We start from the raw sequence: 18,652 nt of genomic DNA, 5'->3' as shown, positions 1-18,652 counted from the left end.
TAATGTCCATAACAAAACACAAGAAGGCAACTATTTGGCATCAAATCAACCCAATAATGTCCATAACAAACCCTAAATCCCATTATACTTCACAAAACAGAAGATAAGCCGAAATCATACCTCTAGATCGATGATCTAAGCTTCAAATCCACATAATAGCAACCTCCTTTGCTTCCTCTTGCCTAGAATCTCCTCCTTCTTTGCTAAATGACACACACAAGGTCAAGAAATGCCTCCTTTATCTCTCAAAACGTTCAATCACTCAAGGGTCTCTCTCTAAGGGTTGGGTGAGCACAAATGACGGCCATAAGACCCTTTAAATAGGTCTCAAACCCCAGAAATTAGGGTTTCACCACACAGCGTGGACTCGCCGAGTCCACTCTTGGACTCGCCGGGTCCGGACGCGAACCCGTGCCCAAAACCGCGATCCTACTCGGTGAGTCTGAGCTCCAACTCGCCGAGTCCACTCACAATTTCCAAAGATAAGCCCAAAATAAATACCTGGAAATTTCGGGCTGTTACACTAAAATGGTTAAGCAATTGTCGAGGACACTCTGAGGTTTACCAAAGATTGGTTGCTTATGGACAGTTGGAAGTATAGTGTAAAATTTGGAAGGACCATGTTGACATACTCTGAGAAGAGGTAACTCTTATTCAGAAGTGATAGTCAAAATGAAAATATAGAAATGTTTCCATAAGTGGAAGTTATTCTTTAAATATGTGTAAGATTAGAAAACTTAATGCAAGAAGGATGTTCAAAGGAATATACTTTGAATGTGAGACTTTGTTTCCATGGAATTGCTCTCCATTGGAATACTTTGTAGTGCTTGTTGTCAAGTCTCTATGACTTTTGTGCATAGTCATTACAAGAGGATCATTGCATATAAGTTTATAATCTAACAAATTACAGTAAATGGCAAGAATTTGGTATTCTTACATTTACGGTAAGGATTTGGAATTGTGAAATGAGTTCATTGAAGATGTGTTTAATTGATCTATTTCACAAAGAAAGGACCATAGGCAAACATAGTTTGCATGCTTGGATCATGGGATAACTAATGTTTTAATTCAAATATTAAGTTGATTACTCAAAACATTATACAATGAATACTGTTTAATCAATATGGTGATTAAATAAAAGTTCTTTTATTTATATTCATAAGTTCTAAGACCATATTGGATTCGATTATTCTTATGTTTCACTTTGCATGTTTTGACTTCCCGAATAACTAGGTTGTTCAAACCATCTACAGTTGATCATATTTTGGAAGTAGGTATTGAAGCTAGACTGTCATGAATGGGTCTATTGATTGTCTAAAGGCGTTTAGACATAGCACAAGCTTGCTACAACATTCATGAGTGCTCATAAGGTCTAAGGATTTGATTAAACCCATGCTCATCTGAAACACTTCATGGATTTTATCATGAGGGATTGTGAGAGGATAATATATTATATTCTTGAAACCAAGACATGTAAGTTGTAGCTTACAAGTTGGTTGCACATTGATGTATGTAAACGCACAAGTAACTTGGTGTTATAAAACATATTATTGTGTGTGATTTGATGAGTAAGTACAAGCAAGCATTTTAGTCGAGGTTTATTCCTTCCTTTTACCCTTAGAGGGATAAAAGCGATATTTGTGGGCCCCTCGATGATTTAGTGATGACAACCCTAAGTGCTTGGCTAAGCCTGGACTGATTTGATTTGTTCAATTAGTCGGTCGTCATAAATCAGAAATCGGGAAACAACACATGAACAAAGAGAATGATTATAATCCATGTCTCAGTTCATATGATATCTATAATGGAGGAATATATGATCCCTTATCTAATGGACACGTCATTTGACTAGGTCAGAGTTCGACAGCGGCTTTTGAGAGCTACGATTGCTAGTCTGGATTTTAGAGTCGTACATGCAGTAATAGTTATTAGAATTATCCAAGTGGAATATTGTTGGATTAGGTGTCTAAGCCCATAACTATAATTGGTATGTACTGACCCGAGAGTAGCATGGTCCATTTAGGTTGCCTTCACCAGAGCAATTTGATAGGATGGACTTTTGAGAAGAGGTTATTTATGATTTATTAATATATTATAAGTTCTAATATATTAATATGAAATCATGTTATTTAATTAGTATTGATCAAGAATTAATTTGGAATTAATTTAGGGATCAAAAGAGACTAATTAAATTAACGGAGACTGATTATGTAAATCAGTGATATATATATATATATATATATATATATATATATATATATATATATATATATATATATATATATATATATATATATATATATATATATATATATATATATATAGTTTATGCTATTAATCCACGATGGGCTAAGTTTATGTAAGTATTCATGAAGAGTTAGCCCACATGAAATACGGATCATAACCCAAGTATATGGGTTAGGGTTTACCCATGACTCTTAGATTCCTACACTATATATATGACACCCCTTTGGCCTAAAATTGGTTGAACATGTATTCTTAGAGAAGAATAGCTGAATTTTAGTGCTCCATATTCTCTCAAAAAATTCATCCATTTGTTCATGGTGTTTGTGAACCATTTGAGGCATCACCTTTGAGGTGCTAAGTTCTTAAAGGCCAAAACTACAAGCTGCAACAAAGTGGTAATTCTATAACTCAATTCTATGTTGTTTATGTCAATTGTATGCTAGTTGTATGCTTCATGCTTTGGAAACAATATTGCATGTATAAGTAGAGAAAACATAAATCAAAAGCATTTAGGGTTGTATGTGCACCATAGGATGTTGTAGTATAAAAAACCCAACACTTTATATCCATGGAAAGGTGACTAGAAGCCCTACGCTTCTAACAACTCATCATTACCAAAAAAATTCCAAAAAAAGAACCCAACATCCCTAGAATACCGAGATATCAAATTATGATTATACCCTTGGCCTCCGAAGACACAATCAAACACTTGGATCACGTATACCCTAACACCTATATCTGAAATGGGCCAAATCCTTCCTTTCCTAAGGCCCTAAACCTTATGACAACTGATGATTGGGCTGCATCCCCTAGCAACAAAGCACTTTCAAAATCGGGTGTTACAGTATCAATGAATGTCCAGGAGTCTTCCAATTTACATCACTAAAAAAATATCTCTAGTATTGAACCACATGTTCACATGAAACCATCTAATTTTATCGAATTCTTCGAGTGTTAGTGGCACGTGTGTAACATCCGTTTTCTAGGATAGATCAATTGAGAAATTAGAGGGATCAAAGGCAAGGTTTTTAGAATAAATCTTGTGGCATGACATGGTGAATGGAGCATCACGACATGGAATACCAATTGCTAGAAATGCACATCTGATAACCGCTATGATATGGAAAGATGAATTTCACGATGTACAAGCTTCTACAGCCTAAGCCCATGAATTTTAAGGCTTCTTCCATATCTAAGCACCTTCATTCAAGGATTAGGGCATCATCTTCAACATCCAACCCTTATCCTCCATGCATGTTTAAGAGCCTATTTTCTTGATTTAGAGCTTATTCTTTGGATTTTTGGTGAAGCTTGAGGAAGAAGGAAGTTCACATTGATGCAAAGAAGAAAGGAGATGGTTTGGATCCATCGTTCTCTTCTAATTTCTGAGTTATTTGAGGTATAAAGTTCATACCTTGGCATTTCATCTTCTAGATTCAAGTTTGGGATCATTTTAGGTAGTTTTGGTCCCTTTCATGGATGCTCTTGGAGTTTGAGGAACTCTAGAGTTTATTATTGTCCTCTTATGACCCCATAAGTTTCTAATGATTGAGAAAAGAGACATGTTTGGAGTCATCCTGTGTCCAGGCACAAATTTGTGTCACATTAAGGACTTCTTGGACTTAGAATTATAGATATTGCCTTGTGATGGAGTCCTAACGGATAAAGTTGGAAACGTTATCCATTAACTCATTGAAATGGACCATATCTAAAGTTATGGATTTAGATATGTTAAGATTAGGCACTTAATAAGGAGTGTGGTATTCTTCCAGGAACCAAGAAGTACCGAAGGTATTGCTATGACGTAGTGGGGTCCTATATATCGACCTTTTTGTCCTTACATGCCCACGACATGGCCGAGGTCTCCACGTTGTGGTGAGCGTTGACCTGATTGACCGTTGACTTTTGACTAATTTGAATTGGGGTCAAACTTGAAGGGCTTGGGTTATTGATTAAGGATCTATCTTTTTTTAGTGCTAGTTGGTTCACAAGAGTAATCAGTGTAAAGATTGAGGGTGTTATTGCGTTTCCCTAGGTCTTTGATCCAGGTGAGTTTCCTCACTATTCTATGTGTTACATTGTGTATCCTTGTATCATAGGTTAAAAGGAGTAGTAGTACGTTGGTTAGAGTACAAGGAGGTTGGTGATCGTCTAATTGAGTGCCCTAGGGTTTGTATGTAGTCGTGTAGGATAGCCTAAGAACTCTTGATCTACGATTTCTTGACAGTTCCTTGTTTGGTTATGGCTCTAGAGTGGGATCACCTGTTCGACTCTCTATCTCACCTCTAATTATATATAACTATGTATTCATTGGTGATATGCCATTTGTGATGTAGTGTGTTTCTTGATACCCTATATGCAGCGGTGAGCGGTGAGTCTTCTTACTATATTACCTATGTCATAGTAGTATGCATGCTAGACTAGCTGAGTCTTATTTGTTGATTTATGTTATGTGTATTTATTGAGTTTGTAACATCGTAAATTTTTAAACCAAAATTTTCATTTTCACCACAATAAAACACATGTCACATTTTCTCAAAATCTCAAGTATCAATTATCAACACATATTTTAAAAAATGTTTATCACAAATCTAGGATCCTTCAAAAATATATCTCCAGCTCAGGTGTGTGTACAATCAAGCCGTTTCCTTCCCACGATCCTCGGAAGTACCTGGAACACATAACACATAACACGTTAAGCACACAAATTAGTGAGTTGCCCAAAATGCCACACACAGCTCATTAGCCACTCGAGGCTATAACTCAGTAAGACCCCCCGATCAATGTGTCTCAATGGGATCCTCTGGTCTCACAGCTCAGTTTGGACACTCCGGTCCTATCTCGGTAGAAACCCTCCGGTCCCACAACTTGGGTTTGACCCTCCGGTCTAATCTCAGTAAAAACAAAATATAACATATATATCACACAGACAAAATGTATAATATCACATAACTTAATAAGAACATAAGACCTTCCGATCACACACAGATACCACTCATAGTAAAGTATAGTGAAAAGTCTCACCTCGTAAGAACTCGGATAATCTCGAACTCGAATCACCAGTCTAGCCTCCGCCTAACACAATACGATAATTATTTGTATTCAATAACAACTCTCAATAAAGCTAGACCAACCCTTCTACAAACTCACAGAAGGGTAAAAGACCATTTTACCTCTCCATGGCCTTAATAGTCCACAAATTAACCAAACCCTAAAAGTCAACCAAAATTCAACGGCAGCGCGTATGTTGCGCGTACCAGCTCTCTACACTGGACGTACTCGACTGCCATGCAGGCATCGAGGATGCTTGACCCCTACACTGCACGTACTGGGATTAAGCCCAGCGTACATCCCAATTTCACTCTTTCTACTCGTTTGGTCTTAATCAGTTAACACCTTGGCTCATATCACAAATATGGACTCCCTGATAGCTCTTACTCCATAAAGTCAGTGACTTTAAGACTTTGCATGGCTGATAAGGTCACAAACACACAAAACTCTCACTCTCTTAACTCAAAATGCTCATATCTCATGCATAGCTTGATTCCAACGTCCAAGTCTTGATTTTTACGTCACTACATCACTGAATACACTCAATGGGGTTGATCATAGTCTCTGAAGGTCAATATTTCATAAAGTCTCCAACTTTTGGGACAAAACCCTAAAATATTCTATTATGATGCACAAAACAAAAGAGTAATAAAGCTTGAAGCTTTATACATCAATATGAAGCTCCCAACTCAGATATACTCAGATCCAAGGGCTTGGACTATCACTCCTTCTTCTCCAAGGCTTCTTCTTCACTCCAAGAACACACAAAATCACACAAAGGCTCTCAAATGCACTCAAAAGCTCTAAGAACGAAGTTTGAGTGTGTATGAGGGTTTGTTGTCTGAGAATGGTGGCCAGAAATGAGGTCATCATATCCTTTTATATTGGGGACTCACCCTAAATTAGGGTTTTTACTCTAGGCCTAGTACGCCCGGCGTACTAGGTGGCTTCCGCTTCAAAAGCACGCATATGAGTACGCTGAGCGTACACTCGCGTACGCCCCACGTACTCATTCACCACCTTTTCTCAATAAAGGGCTAAAATGGACAAGTACTCAAAAGATCAAGGGTTACAAGGTATACCTGGACTTGGGATGTTACAGAGTTGTTGATAACTTGTAGGGCTGCTATGAGCCCATAGGACTGCTGACATTCCTCATGGTTGTTGATAGTCCCAATGTTGCTGATAACCTATAACTGATTACATTGTGGTGTTGTATGTGATATTCATGACTGCTGATAGTCCAAAGGACTGCTAATAGTCCAAGTGTTGCTGATCATAGTTGGTTATTATGTTGTGTTGTATGTGATATTTTGGGGTAACTCACTAAGCTTTGGCTTACAATTGTGGATTACATGTTTTTCAGGTACTATTGGTGATCATGGGAAGGCGAATGTGTGATTGTACACACTCATTAGTAGCATTGGAGACTCCACATTTATTATATTACTCTAATTTTCAACAATTGTATTTTTGAACAAATGAGTTTTCTTAACTTTAGTTTTTATGAAAATGGTGTTTTACCTTATTTAAAAATGAAAATTTTGTTTGTGAAAATGGAACGTCACAACGTGAGATCTACACTTGTTGTCTATGGAGTTTGAATGGGATAGTAATACAATTGGGCAGTTTGAGGACAGTGAGAATGAAATCTGTAACAACGTAAAATTTCCAATTTAATTTTTCATTTTTAAATCACAAAATGTATATCATATCATAATCTCAAAGCCATAACAACAGTGTTTTCAAATAAATCCCAAGATCTCTCTAACATAAACTCCATCGGTGTGGGTGTGTACAAGTCAAGCCTTCGCCTTCCCACGGTCCTCTATGGTACCTGAGACATCAAACACAACAACTGTAAGCATAAATGCTTAGTGAGTTCCCTAAAATACCACATATCACAAATACACCACTCAAGGCTAAACCCGACCCTCCGGTCAAGATGTCTCAGCGGGACCCTCCAGTCCCGCAGCTCGTCGGACCCTCTGGTCCAGTCATAGCTCGTTGGGCCCTCCGGCCCGGTCAGTATCGTTGGGCCCTCCGGCCCGGTCTATATAATCATGCAACATACAAATAACACATAGCACGAAATCTCTAAGACAACACATAAACTCATACATAGCACATGAGACCCTCTGGTCAGTCGAAATACCTACTCAAGGTAATGTATAGTGAGAAGACTCACCTCGCTTATCTCGGTAACTCGTAAATCTCGTAACTACTAGTGCTCGATCTCCCGAGCTATCGTCCTCCTACAACACAAGCATAACTCTACTTAATACCACCTTGACTCTGGCTGACTAACACAATAAAGTCAAACTAGTCAACCCTGGTCAACGGTCAACGGTCAACGGTTGAATCGACTCGCCGAGTCTGGCATGGACTCGCCGAGTCTGGCATGGACTCGTCGAGTCCCGATGGGAACCCGATCCCTTTGAATCTCTTCCGACTCACCGACTCACTCACCCGACTTGGTTACTCAGTCCCTGGTTCGTAATCACTGAACAACCCGCACCAACTCGCCGATTTCTGGGATTGGACTCGGCGAATGCATTCCATGCACAACCTCAAACGACCTTCTAAGGTCAGATCCACTCTAGTAACTCATAGATACGGTCCCCTTAAGCTTATTGACCACGTAAAGTCCAAGTCTTGGTGCTCATTAAGCATCAAATAGCTCATTAATGGAGTTTTAGCCTCAAATACATTGATCCCAATCCAAAACCTCCATGGATGCACATAAAGCTTGGGCAAGGAGGTGCTCTGGACCTCTATGGGTTCAGATTCAGAGCCATAACTCGCCAAGGGACCATGAGGATGCTAGATCTAGCCACAAATGGGTTCAAAAACCCTAAATCTATATGAACATCACATTAACAAAGAAGGATTCGAATGGTACCTCAGATGTGATGTCCTGGACCTTAGTTCTTCAAGAATCCACCCCTCTCTTGCTTCCTCTTGGCTAGATCTCCTCTTCCCTTGGCCATAAGGCCCTTTAAATAGACCTCAAACCCGAGATTTTAGGGTTTCATTAAACAGCGCAGACTCGCCGAGTCCGGGCATCAATCCGGGTGAAAAACCGCGTCTCAACTCGGCGAGTCTACGCACCAACTCGCCGAGTCCCTCCACAAAACTCAAAATAAAAAGATTAATTAATATACCTGAAATCCCGAATGTTACAAAATCTATCTGTCATTCTCACCCCTAAATCTAATATCTCAACGTATTTCCCCATTATAATCAGTAAACCCAACTCTTTTACAAACAAAGCCAAAACTGAATCAAACACTGGTGACGAGATATCTGATTGGATCTGAGAGCTCATGAAAGATGATTCGAGACTCGAGAAGTAGAGAGAGTTTTAAAAGATGAAAGGGTGTTATGTTTCGTCTGGTTTCAAAAGCCAAGGATTTAAAGGGAGTTGATGTACATGCATATGGACCCTTTCCATATTCCTTTCCCAAAGAACACATTAAGACTTAGTTATCAGATCAATTGATTTCATATTCAATTTATAGGTTCCTTTAGTCCCGAAAATGATTTCAGAACCATGAGTATGGGTGTTTATTTGTAAAACAACACTAAAAAATCTGAAGTGTGTATGTGTTTACTGTGTGTGTTTTTAGAGAGAGAGAAAGAGAAAGAGAGAGAGAGAGGGCCATTTGTATATTTAATAATAGTATTATTATTTTAGAAAAATAAAGTAAAAACTAAAATCTATCTCTCTAATAAAAGAATCCTTTTGCCATGTATCTTCTTTTACAATTCATTTTCCATCTAACTGAAATTCCTCTTTTACCTTCTTCCTTTTGTGTCGCCGATCCTTTGCTAATCCCCTACCTTTCTTCGTTATTTCTTTTTTCAACCCCAATCCTCTTTTTCCTATCGCTACGATTGCAAGTAACACTAGGTGATGTCCTGCTCTACCACCAGGCATGCTCGAATATGATGAAAACGAGCTTAAAAGGAATGAAAATCTAATTCAGAGCTTCTGAATTTTTTTAGTGTTCGATGATTTTGATTTAGCCAAGGTCTGTACCATTTTGCTCACATCACCACCATCGTGTACCACTCACTACCCTCTTCGTCTCTTCCTTATGATTTCTCTTTGTGTTTGTTGCAGGTTTCACGAAAAAAAATGTTATCCGAGTGTTTTTTTCTTATTTTTCGCACGGGAGGAATCAAACAATCATCATCTCGGGTTCTTATATTGGTTATTTTCATATAACCAAAACATAAACGCGGAAGCATAAGTTTGGATCTTTAACCTCGAATCTAATTAAAAGAAAACTTAAACTTGAAATAATGATTACATACCTGATTTCAATTATAATCTTCGGATTTGAAGAACTAGGGTTAAAGTTTTCCAGTTGATCTCAAGAGTTCTCTCTAAAATCCCTCAGCAAACCCTAAACGAATTACTTGTATGTATTTTCATGTGTCTTGATTGCTCCTCATCACATATATTTATAAATGGAGATAAACCCTAATGTGAGAGATGAAAGGGATCTTGAGGATCTTGAGTCAAACCGGGAACTCAACCCACAAGGTAAGTAAATATTCTATAAATCGGTCCATCAACAATTTATACTCTTACCATAATAGATGGATTTAATAATATATCGTACATATTTATGAAATGGTCCCATAATTATCCAACAATCTCCCACTGGACCACGAATATATAAATGTACGTATAACTATATAAGCGCTTTAATGAATGTTATTATAACATTGGTACCCTTAAACAATCTCGTCCACTAATCATAATAGTATAGGATCAAAGCGGCCTTCGTTACAGGTTACGTAACTAAACCTATCAATGGTCACATATACATATATAACTAACGACATATATGATAAACATGATGTGTGGTTTTAAAATCTAAATAGATTTACAACGAGTTCCTCTTGAGATTGAAGTGAGATCAAACTTCAAATAAGTGCAACTAATAATGGAGTTAACCGAATTCTTAATTCTGTACAGAAAAACATAATTAATCTTAAACAAAACGTAAAGCACCATAAAACTCCCACTAAAACCAAATATCACACCAACGTGTGTAGTATGCTCATGAAAGACCTAGGGAGGTAATCCCTTTATGAGCGGATCCGCTTTCATGGAGTTTGTTCATATGTGCTATATATATATATTACCATGTTGCACTATTGTGTTAACAGAAGAAAACTTGATGTCAATATGCTTTGACTTAATAAAACTTCTGTTGTTGGAATATAACATTGCTGACTTATTATCACAACTTTAATGGTCTTTCAATACCAATAATGTGTAGCCTCGTGACAAATTTTTGCAACCATATTCCATGCTATAAATTATGATGCCATTATGGAAGAAGCTACTGAAGTCTATTCCATGAAATGGTTTATCATGCTAAAATGTAAAAGTGTCCTGATATGGATCAGTAACCATTTTGGCATCTAATAAAAATGATTCTTAATAAAAATGATCTCCAAAAACATCTGAATTTCTTGTAGTTGAGCATATAGACTTTTGTTATAGATCCAAACTTGAGTTGCATATATATATCTACCTAAAACCAAAAAGATAAATTTACTCCCACTTAATCTGTGATACACAAAATCATCTATTATATTTACCTCGAAACCAAAAGAGAAAAAAAAATTGATGAAAAATGTGGTACCACGCATAGGATATCCAAAGTTGAGGTTGTTGAGTTTGTGTATTTTGAATAAGAGATTGAATAACATTGTCGATCACTTTTCCATAATTTGCATACTATCGAAAACAATAATAGGAATCAAGATTGATTCCTCCTTAAAGACAATGTTTTAACCTTGTTTCTCCCCCAAACTCAACATCCTCAAAGAGTGTTACTCTATCCAAAAATGCAAGGTCAATACCCATACAATTGAGAACTAACATAATGCCCTCATTCCATTCCTTAAAGTTAATCTCATTGAGTACATGACTCATAAATGTGATCAATGTTAACAAATATAATACCATAATTCAAACATAAGCAACTCTATTTTTATGCTCATTAATCCATAAACCGTAATCAATAAATTCAATTTATGACATCTTTATAAGGTATCAACACAACATTAATATCAAGTCTTTGGACAGTAATACTAACTTGTAAGAGATAACTTTATTTTAGAGATAAACATTGACAATAAATCATGTCAATTAACAAGCCTTTCTTTGGATTGACTTATTAATTACATGGAACCAAAAAATCGCCACATGTTTATCACCACATATATGTTTATTCGGCCAAATATCAGTCTACCTTTGGTTCGGCTAATACCCGCATTAATAAACACATAAACTATAAACTTTGATAATAAGAATTGACAATATATCATGTCAATTAATAATTTTATCTTTGGATTGACTTATTAATGACATGTAACCTAAAAATTGTCATATATTTATCATTAAACATGTATTTATCCAGCCAAATATTAACCTACCTTTGGGTTGATTAATATCTGCATTAATAAACACAAACCATAAAATTTAAGTTCTTTGTAAATTAATTTTCACAAATGAGATAACTTTGGCGATATATTGTGTCAATTAATTTACCCTTAAAATAAATAACATGTCATATCTTTAATTTATTGATAACCAAAAATAAAAGACAACCATACATGAAATGATGTCAAATTAATATAACAAAAGATGTTACCAAATAATTTCCTTAAATGTCCGAAAACACTTTAGGCCAATTAGATTATGAAGATCATGACATGAACATAATTGTATTAGGGAAAAACAACAACAATAAAATAAAATCAAAATCGATCATAATGTAATCTCATATAATCGTATGTGCTAAAAAAATTTATCCTTATAAAATCCCAAAAATATATACAATACAAAAAATGGATCCCATAACTCCTTCAAATGTCAACCAAAAAAAATCCCCACATTTTAAAATGTACTGAATGAATTGACGAATAAAATAAAATAAAAATCACAAGGTCTATTGGAACAATTCCTTAGATAAACCAATAACAATATCTTTTTTTTTTAAGAATATCCAAAAAATAGAAAACACCGAATCAAATTTTAGTGGGGTTAAAAAACAATCATGACTTCGGAATATGCATAACTTTAAATTGTTTGAAAATAATTAAACCAAATTTATTCAAACAATAAATCCTCCAACACAACCGCACATCCGGAATTAACCCAAAACATTAAATCTCGACTTGTTATAGCCAATTACAAAATCAAATAAACAAATATGTGTTTAAGACAAATATAAATATTAACTCTTCGGTTGTAATTGAAGGTGTACGCAGGGGCAAGAATTTGTCATACTCAACAATACAACTATGATATACCTTTGAAACAATATGAATGAGTACATATTAAATACCGAAAGCAATTAAAAAAATTGCAATCTTGATAAAGTGGAGAAAATAAACACCTATAGTCACATGATGGAGATTTTGGTGCATGAGAGATAAACAAATATGTTTCATCGAGGACAGAGATCTCAAACCCAAAAAATGATTAACAGGTATGTTTATTTCAAAATATCAATTTTGGAGATTTGAAACCAATCATTAAAAAGATTTCTAGTAACAAATTCGAGTTGGCTCTGATACCAATTATTGGTTATTTTCATATAACCAAAACATAAACGCGGAAGCATAAGTTTGGATCTTTAACCTCGAATCTAATTAAAAGAAAACTTAAACTTGAAATAATGATTACATACCTGATTTCAATTATAATCTTCGGATTTGAAGAACTAGGGTTAAAGTTTTCCAGTTGATCTCAAGAGCTCTCTCTAAAATCCCTCAGCAAACCCTAAACGAATTACTTGTATGTATTTTCATGTGTCTTGATTGCTCCTCATCACATATATTTATAAATGGAGATAAACCCTAATGTGAGAGATGAAAGGGATCTTGAGGATCTTGAGTCAAACCGGGAACTCAACCCACAAGGTAAGTAAATATTCTATAAATCGGTCCATCAACAATTTATACTCTTACCATAATAGCTGGATTTAATAATATATCGTACATATTTATGAAATGGTCCCATAATTATCCAACATCTTACTCTTTCACCTATTCATGTTCTTTATTTGTTTTCGTATGTGGGTTCTTATGAGACACAAAATCGCGGTTGATTTTTACAAGTTTGATTTTGGTTTGTAGAGACAACAATGGCTTCCATCGTCTATGTGTCTCCATACCCGTGATTTCCCTATTTCCTTTTCGATTATGACATCTGTTTGTTTGTTGTTGATTTGTGTAGTTTCATGAAGCCCCAAATGGACTTCAATATTCATTCCATCTCTGATGTTAGATCAATCTTACATGTTTTATTTTGGCTTTCCTTGGCTTCCATTATAGGTTTTCTTTGATTTGTTGTTGATTTGTTTGATACAGGTGAATAATGATGTTGCATCCTTCTAAGAAGGATGAATGGAATGACAGTCTGAACCATCATTAAAATCAAATGATTTAGTGGTGTTCAAGAGAGTAGCCAGGCCATGTCATTGGTTATACCATCGGGAAACCTCTTCGTATCTCTCTAAACCATCATCATTATTCTATGTAAAAACCTTGGGCACCGTTTCCTTCACATTTTGAGTTTTCTCTACTTACTCTCCTCTATCATTCATTTCTTAGTCTTCTTCTTTATCAATTCAGTTTTTCATCGGTATTGTCTTGGTTTGATTACGTTACTGCAGGTGTGACGAAAAACTAGAAGTTTGTTTTCAAGCCAAACGGTGGTTCTAAAGAAGAAGACATGTCTGTGGTTCTAAAGTATAAATAGGAAGTTTGTTCTTGGATGGTAAATTAAATTCCATTCTTCTGCATTCTTTATTTTAGAGGATCGATCATTTGATGGGTATGATTTAAAAGTTCTTTACTCTACTTTGGGATAATTTTTAATTTATTAGAATGTTCTAGCTATAAAGTTTCTAAAATAGTTTGGTATTTTTGTTTCGTTTTGATGTGATACAGAAGAAACATTCATCTATATTAGAGACATTGATTTTGTGTACACCTTACTTGCGATATATGATTTCTTTATTTCTTAGATATGTTGTGTGTTATTTTGTTGGTTGTTGGTGTAGATTTCAATTTTTTTTTAGGATAAACTAATTTTGTTATTATGGAGATCATGGATTTGAAAAACTGGTTGAATGTAGGTTAAGGGAAGGAGGGTAAGGGGTAAATTGATATTTATTGTTATTGCAATTCATGTAGAAACACATCCTTTTATTAGAAAGGATTGTTTGCATGTGGGATTTATACATTTTTTTGGATGAAAATGGCATTTTAGTCAAAATAGAAAATTTTGGTTCAGGATTTTTTTGGACGGAAGGGATATTTTATCCAAAATTGAAAAATGATGATAAATGTTTGTTTACTCATTCTAGAATATATATTATCAAAATACATGGCTTTAAAATCACTATTAGTTCGTATTTCATAGTTCCTGTTTCATAACTTTTTTGATTCTAATTCATATGTGTTTATATATATTTTTAATTATGCTAAATATACATTACATAATTACTTTAAAATAAGATAAATTAAGTCATGTAATAAACAAATTTTTATTCCATTCCACTTTATGATATATAAGTTTGATGGTTAAATTCAAAAACAATAAAATATTTTAATCTTTTATTTGAAATATCTTCAAATTTTTATTTTGAATATTATTTACCTTTATAAATAATGATTTATTCATGTATCAATACAGAAGATAAATGAACATTTGCTCTAAATTATTTTAATTGTGATCCTAAACATAGTTTCACACAATTAATAAGCGTCAATGGTTGGCTTTATTGAATTTTAGTTTGTATCTCAAAGATCATGTTTTTTTCATATTGACAATAACATGTTGCCTTATCAAGAGTTCAAATTATATAAAAATTAAAATTGTTAATTATCAAAAGTCTAAACATAACTTATATTTTATTAATTTAATAGAATTTTTTGAATCTTGGATTTTTCTTTACTATTTTTGATTATCAATATTGTTTTTTATTTTTTACTTGTGGTTTCCACAGGTTGTAACCTAGTAAATAAATATACTAACGGTATAATAGTTTTTTTGGGGAAGGGATAAAAAACACAAATAAACTTGCTAAAAAAGACTATCAATCCAAAAGTTTAATGGTTTGAATATTTTTTCTGAAAAAATATATATATCACTATGACCATTTTCACAATTTTGTCAAAATAATATATAACGTTTATATGCCAAGTTAACATTTAAAAACTAAAATCCTAAGGTAAATAGGAGTTTTGAAATTCTTGTACTATAACATGAAAGAATAATAACTTCCTTTTTATGACAACTTATCAAAACAAATCTTTTATCATAAATTGAAGATTGTTTTGAAATATGGAAAACCCTTATATTATACGGATTGATTAAAGAAAATAAAATATTAAAATGTAAATAATAAGTAATTTTTAAAATGAAATTTTGAAATAAGGAATTAAGAAACATATTAATTGTAATTTGTTATAATATTTATTACATTTAGTATTTTACGTATATAAGTATAGAATTATGTGGTTTTTTAATTTTAAAAATTAAAAAACTATAAATTGACATGTGGATATTATTTATTTAAAAAATATTACAAAATGACAAATATCAAAATTTATTAAAGATTGACATGTGGTAAAAAAAACATTCAATTATTAGAGATCAATTATTAGAGAGGAATAAGAGAGGATATGGATAATATTTACTATACGAGTTACAAAATTCTTATCGATGAACGTGTAAAATAACTTTTCAAACAGAGGAACCACAAATAACACAAATATTTGAATTTGCACCTCATATTGTAGTTTCAAACTTGATAATTTAATATAAAATGTAATTAATAAGTATGATACTTATGTAAATATGCCTATCACTTGCTTAGCAAACAAAGAATTTTGTTTTACCATTTATTTCAAATTAGACAAAATGTATATTCATTTAGATATATGTCTAATGGAGATAATATTGTTGAAGTTAGCAAAAACATATACACATATGGTAGACAAAACACTTTTTCTAGAAAAGGTATTTAGGACAAAGAACACGTGCATCAAATGAAGAAAATAGTTTGGAATATAATGAGTACATATAATGCATTAATGTGTGTCAACTATTTCATACCCAATCCACATCCGACCTGATATTATTATTATTACCTCTCGGAAGCTTCATCGGCGACCAAGCCACCGCCTTCCGTTCACCGATCACGGCCGCCGACACCTATAATTTCTCCTCTTCAATGCTCTACGTTCTCTGTTCATATCCCTTGCTGTGTCGTTTTTACAATCTCATAGTTTCCTGTATGAATTTCAACTTTCATCCCTATAAAATAAACAATTATGGAGATGATTTGCGCAAGGATTTGAGTGTGATTGTTAATAATTGATACAGGAATTTGATCGTTTTCGTGGAGGCTGACGATATAGAGATTCGTTTATAATGGTGACGCCTCCTTCTCCTCCTCCTCCTCCTCCTCCTCCATCATCATCATCTCTTCCGTTGTCAATCGAACCTGAAAACCTAACACTAACCCTGATTCCAGGTCTGCCGGATGATCTATCAGCCTTGATCCTTTCATTTCTTCCGTTTTCTCACCACGCACGCCTTAGATCCACTTGTAAATTATGGAAACAGTTTTTGTCATCGAAAACCCTACTTTCATTTCGGCGTAACCACCTCCATTTTTTCAATTTATCTCATCTTATCTGTATTTTTCCTGAAGACCCTACAATTTCTTCCCCTTACGTATTTGATCCACGAAATCTCGCTTGGTGTCTTCTCCCTCCTATGCCATGTAACCCTCACGTATACGGTCTCTGTAATTTCACTTCAATTTCTCACGAATCTCACCTGTACGTACTCGGCGGGTCACTTTTTGATACCCGATCGTTTCCGCTTGATCGGCCGTCGCCTTCTTCCTCCGCCTTCCGTTTCGATTTCGTGACACAGAATTGGGAATCTGTTTCTCCTATGCTGCTACCTCGTGGGAGTTTTGCCTGTGCTGCTATCCCCAATTCCGATCGAATCATCGTTGCTGGTGGTGGGTCTAGGCATACAATGTTTGGAGCTGCCGGGAGTAGAATGAGTTCCGTTGAGATGTATGATATTGGTAGAAACGAATGGGTGGCTCTGGATGGATTGCCACGGTTTCGAGCTGGTTGTGTTGGGTTTATGGTAGGCAATGAGTTCTGGGTAATGGGTGGATATGGTGAATCAAGGACCGTTTTGGGTGTTTTTCCGGTGGATGAGTATTACAGAGATGCCGTGGTGATGAAGTTCAACAAAGGTGAGATTGGGAAGTGGAGAGAAGTTGGAGATATGTGGGACGAAGGTGAGAGGAGGAGGCTAGGGAGAATCGCTGTAATCGAAGACATAAATGGGGGTTCTCCAAGCGTCTTCATGCTTGACAAAACTGACATTTTTAGGTAACTTTTCTAATTAAACTCAAGAATCATGATAATCTGATTTTGATTTTGAATCTTCAACATCTGAAGTGATAGAACTAAGACGATCACAATTCACAGGTATGACATGGATTGTAATCGTTGGAAAAAGGAAACCAGCATCCCAAAAAAGCTATCAGATGAATCATCGGTGGGTTTTGTTGCGCTGAATGGTGAGTTGTATGTGATGGGATCTGGTATTGTTAGCGATTCAACAGAGAATCGGAAGTCGAGACAGAGTAAAAGGTCAGCATCTCTGTTCTTACAAATATATCATCCTCAAAAGATGATATGGAGAACCCTAATATCAAAACCACCATTTCAGCAACCTTTAGATTTCAAAACTGCTGTTATGTGCACCATTAGACTCTAGGTTTCCATGTGTGTATTCATACTCTGTAGTAGTGGTTTTATCTTGTTATTGGTTTTCTCAACCAAAATCTGCCACTCACTTATCCGGTATTACAATTGTTCAAATGTATCAATCAGCACTCAGCACTCAGCAGTGTGTATTATTTAGTCATTCATGTATCTTTTAATTCTTTCTTTCTCTGTTATGACTTTTGACTTTATGCGCATGCATTTTATGCACAAATGGTTCCAATTCAACATTATAACTTGTTTGTATAAGCATTTCTACATATGTATGCATAAAGTGTTATATAAAGAAAGACAAACAAGAGCATCAAATGTGCCATTAATTACGTAACAAACAAGAGCATCAAATACGTAAAAAACAAACAAACAAACATTTGGATAACAAATATCTCCTTCTTCACCTGTGCTATATAAATAAAAGTCAAAACCTCGAAGTATTGAAGACCAATAAGCAAGATAAATTACAGGAATGGTCATACTATTTATTTAAATAAAT

The 18,652-nt window shown here is 34.8% G+C and overlaps 1 protein-coding gene across 2 annotated transcripts; it reads left to right on the top strand.

Moving 5' to 3' along the window:
* The first annotated feature begins 16,431 nt into the window (after positions 1-16,431).
* LOC145010769 (F-box/kelch-repeat protein OR23-like) lies at positions 16,432-18,317 on the top strand. Of its 2 annotated transcripts, XM_078969299.1 has the most exons (3): positions 16,432-16,635; positions 16,727-17,760; positions 17,860-18,317. In XM_078969299.1, exons 2-3 carry the CDS (start codon positions 16,775-16,777, stop codon positions 18,149-18,151), a joined length of 1,278 nt encoding a protein of 425 aa, XP_078825425.1. In that variant the 5' UTR covers positions 16,432-16,635; positions 16,727-16,774; the 3' UTR covers positions 18,152-18,317. The 2 variants fall into 2 exon arrangements, with proteins under 2 accessions (XP_078825425.1, XP_078825424.1); XM_078969298.1 differs by having other exon boundaries at positions 16,432-17,760.
* Positions 18,318-18,652: the final 335 nt, after the last annotated feature.

This window comes from Lactuca saligna, chromosome 8, assembly GCF_052625555.1.
Source record: "Lactuca saligna cultivar CGN05327 chromosome 8, ASM5262555v1, whole genome shotgun sequence".
In the NCBI taxonomy this organism is placed as follows: domain Eukaryota; kingdom Viridiplantae; phylum Streptophyta; class Magnoliopsida; order Asterales; family Asteraceae; genus Lactuca; species Lactuca saligna.
The sequence above is the reverse complement of the archived record's forward strand: the minus strand, read 5'-3'. Positions and strand labels throughout refer to the sequence as shown.

Coding starts and splice junctions, on each gene's coding strand:
- LOC145010769 (XM_078969299.1), top strand. CDS start 16,775: ATGGTGACGCCTCCTTCTCCTCCTCCTCCTCCTCCTCCTCCATCATCA. Junction 17,761..17,859: donor GACAAAACTGACATTTTTAG/GTAACTTTTCTA, acceptor CACAATTCACAG/GTATGACATGGATTGTAATC.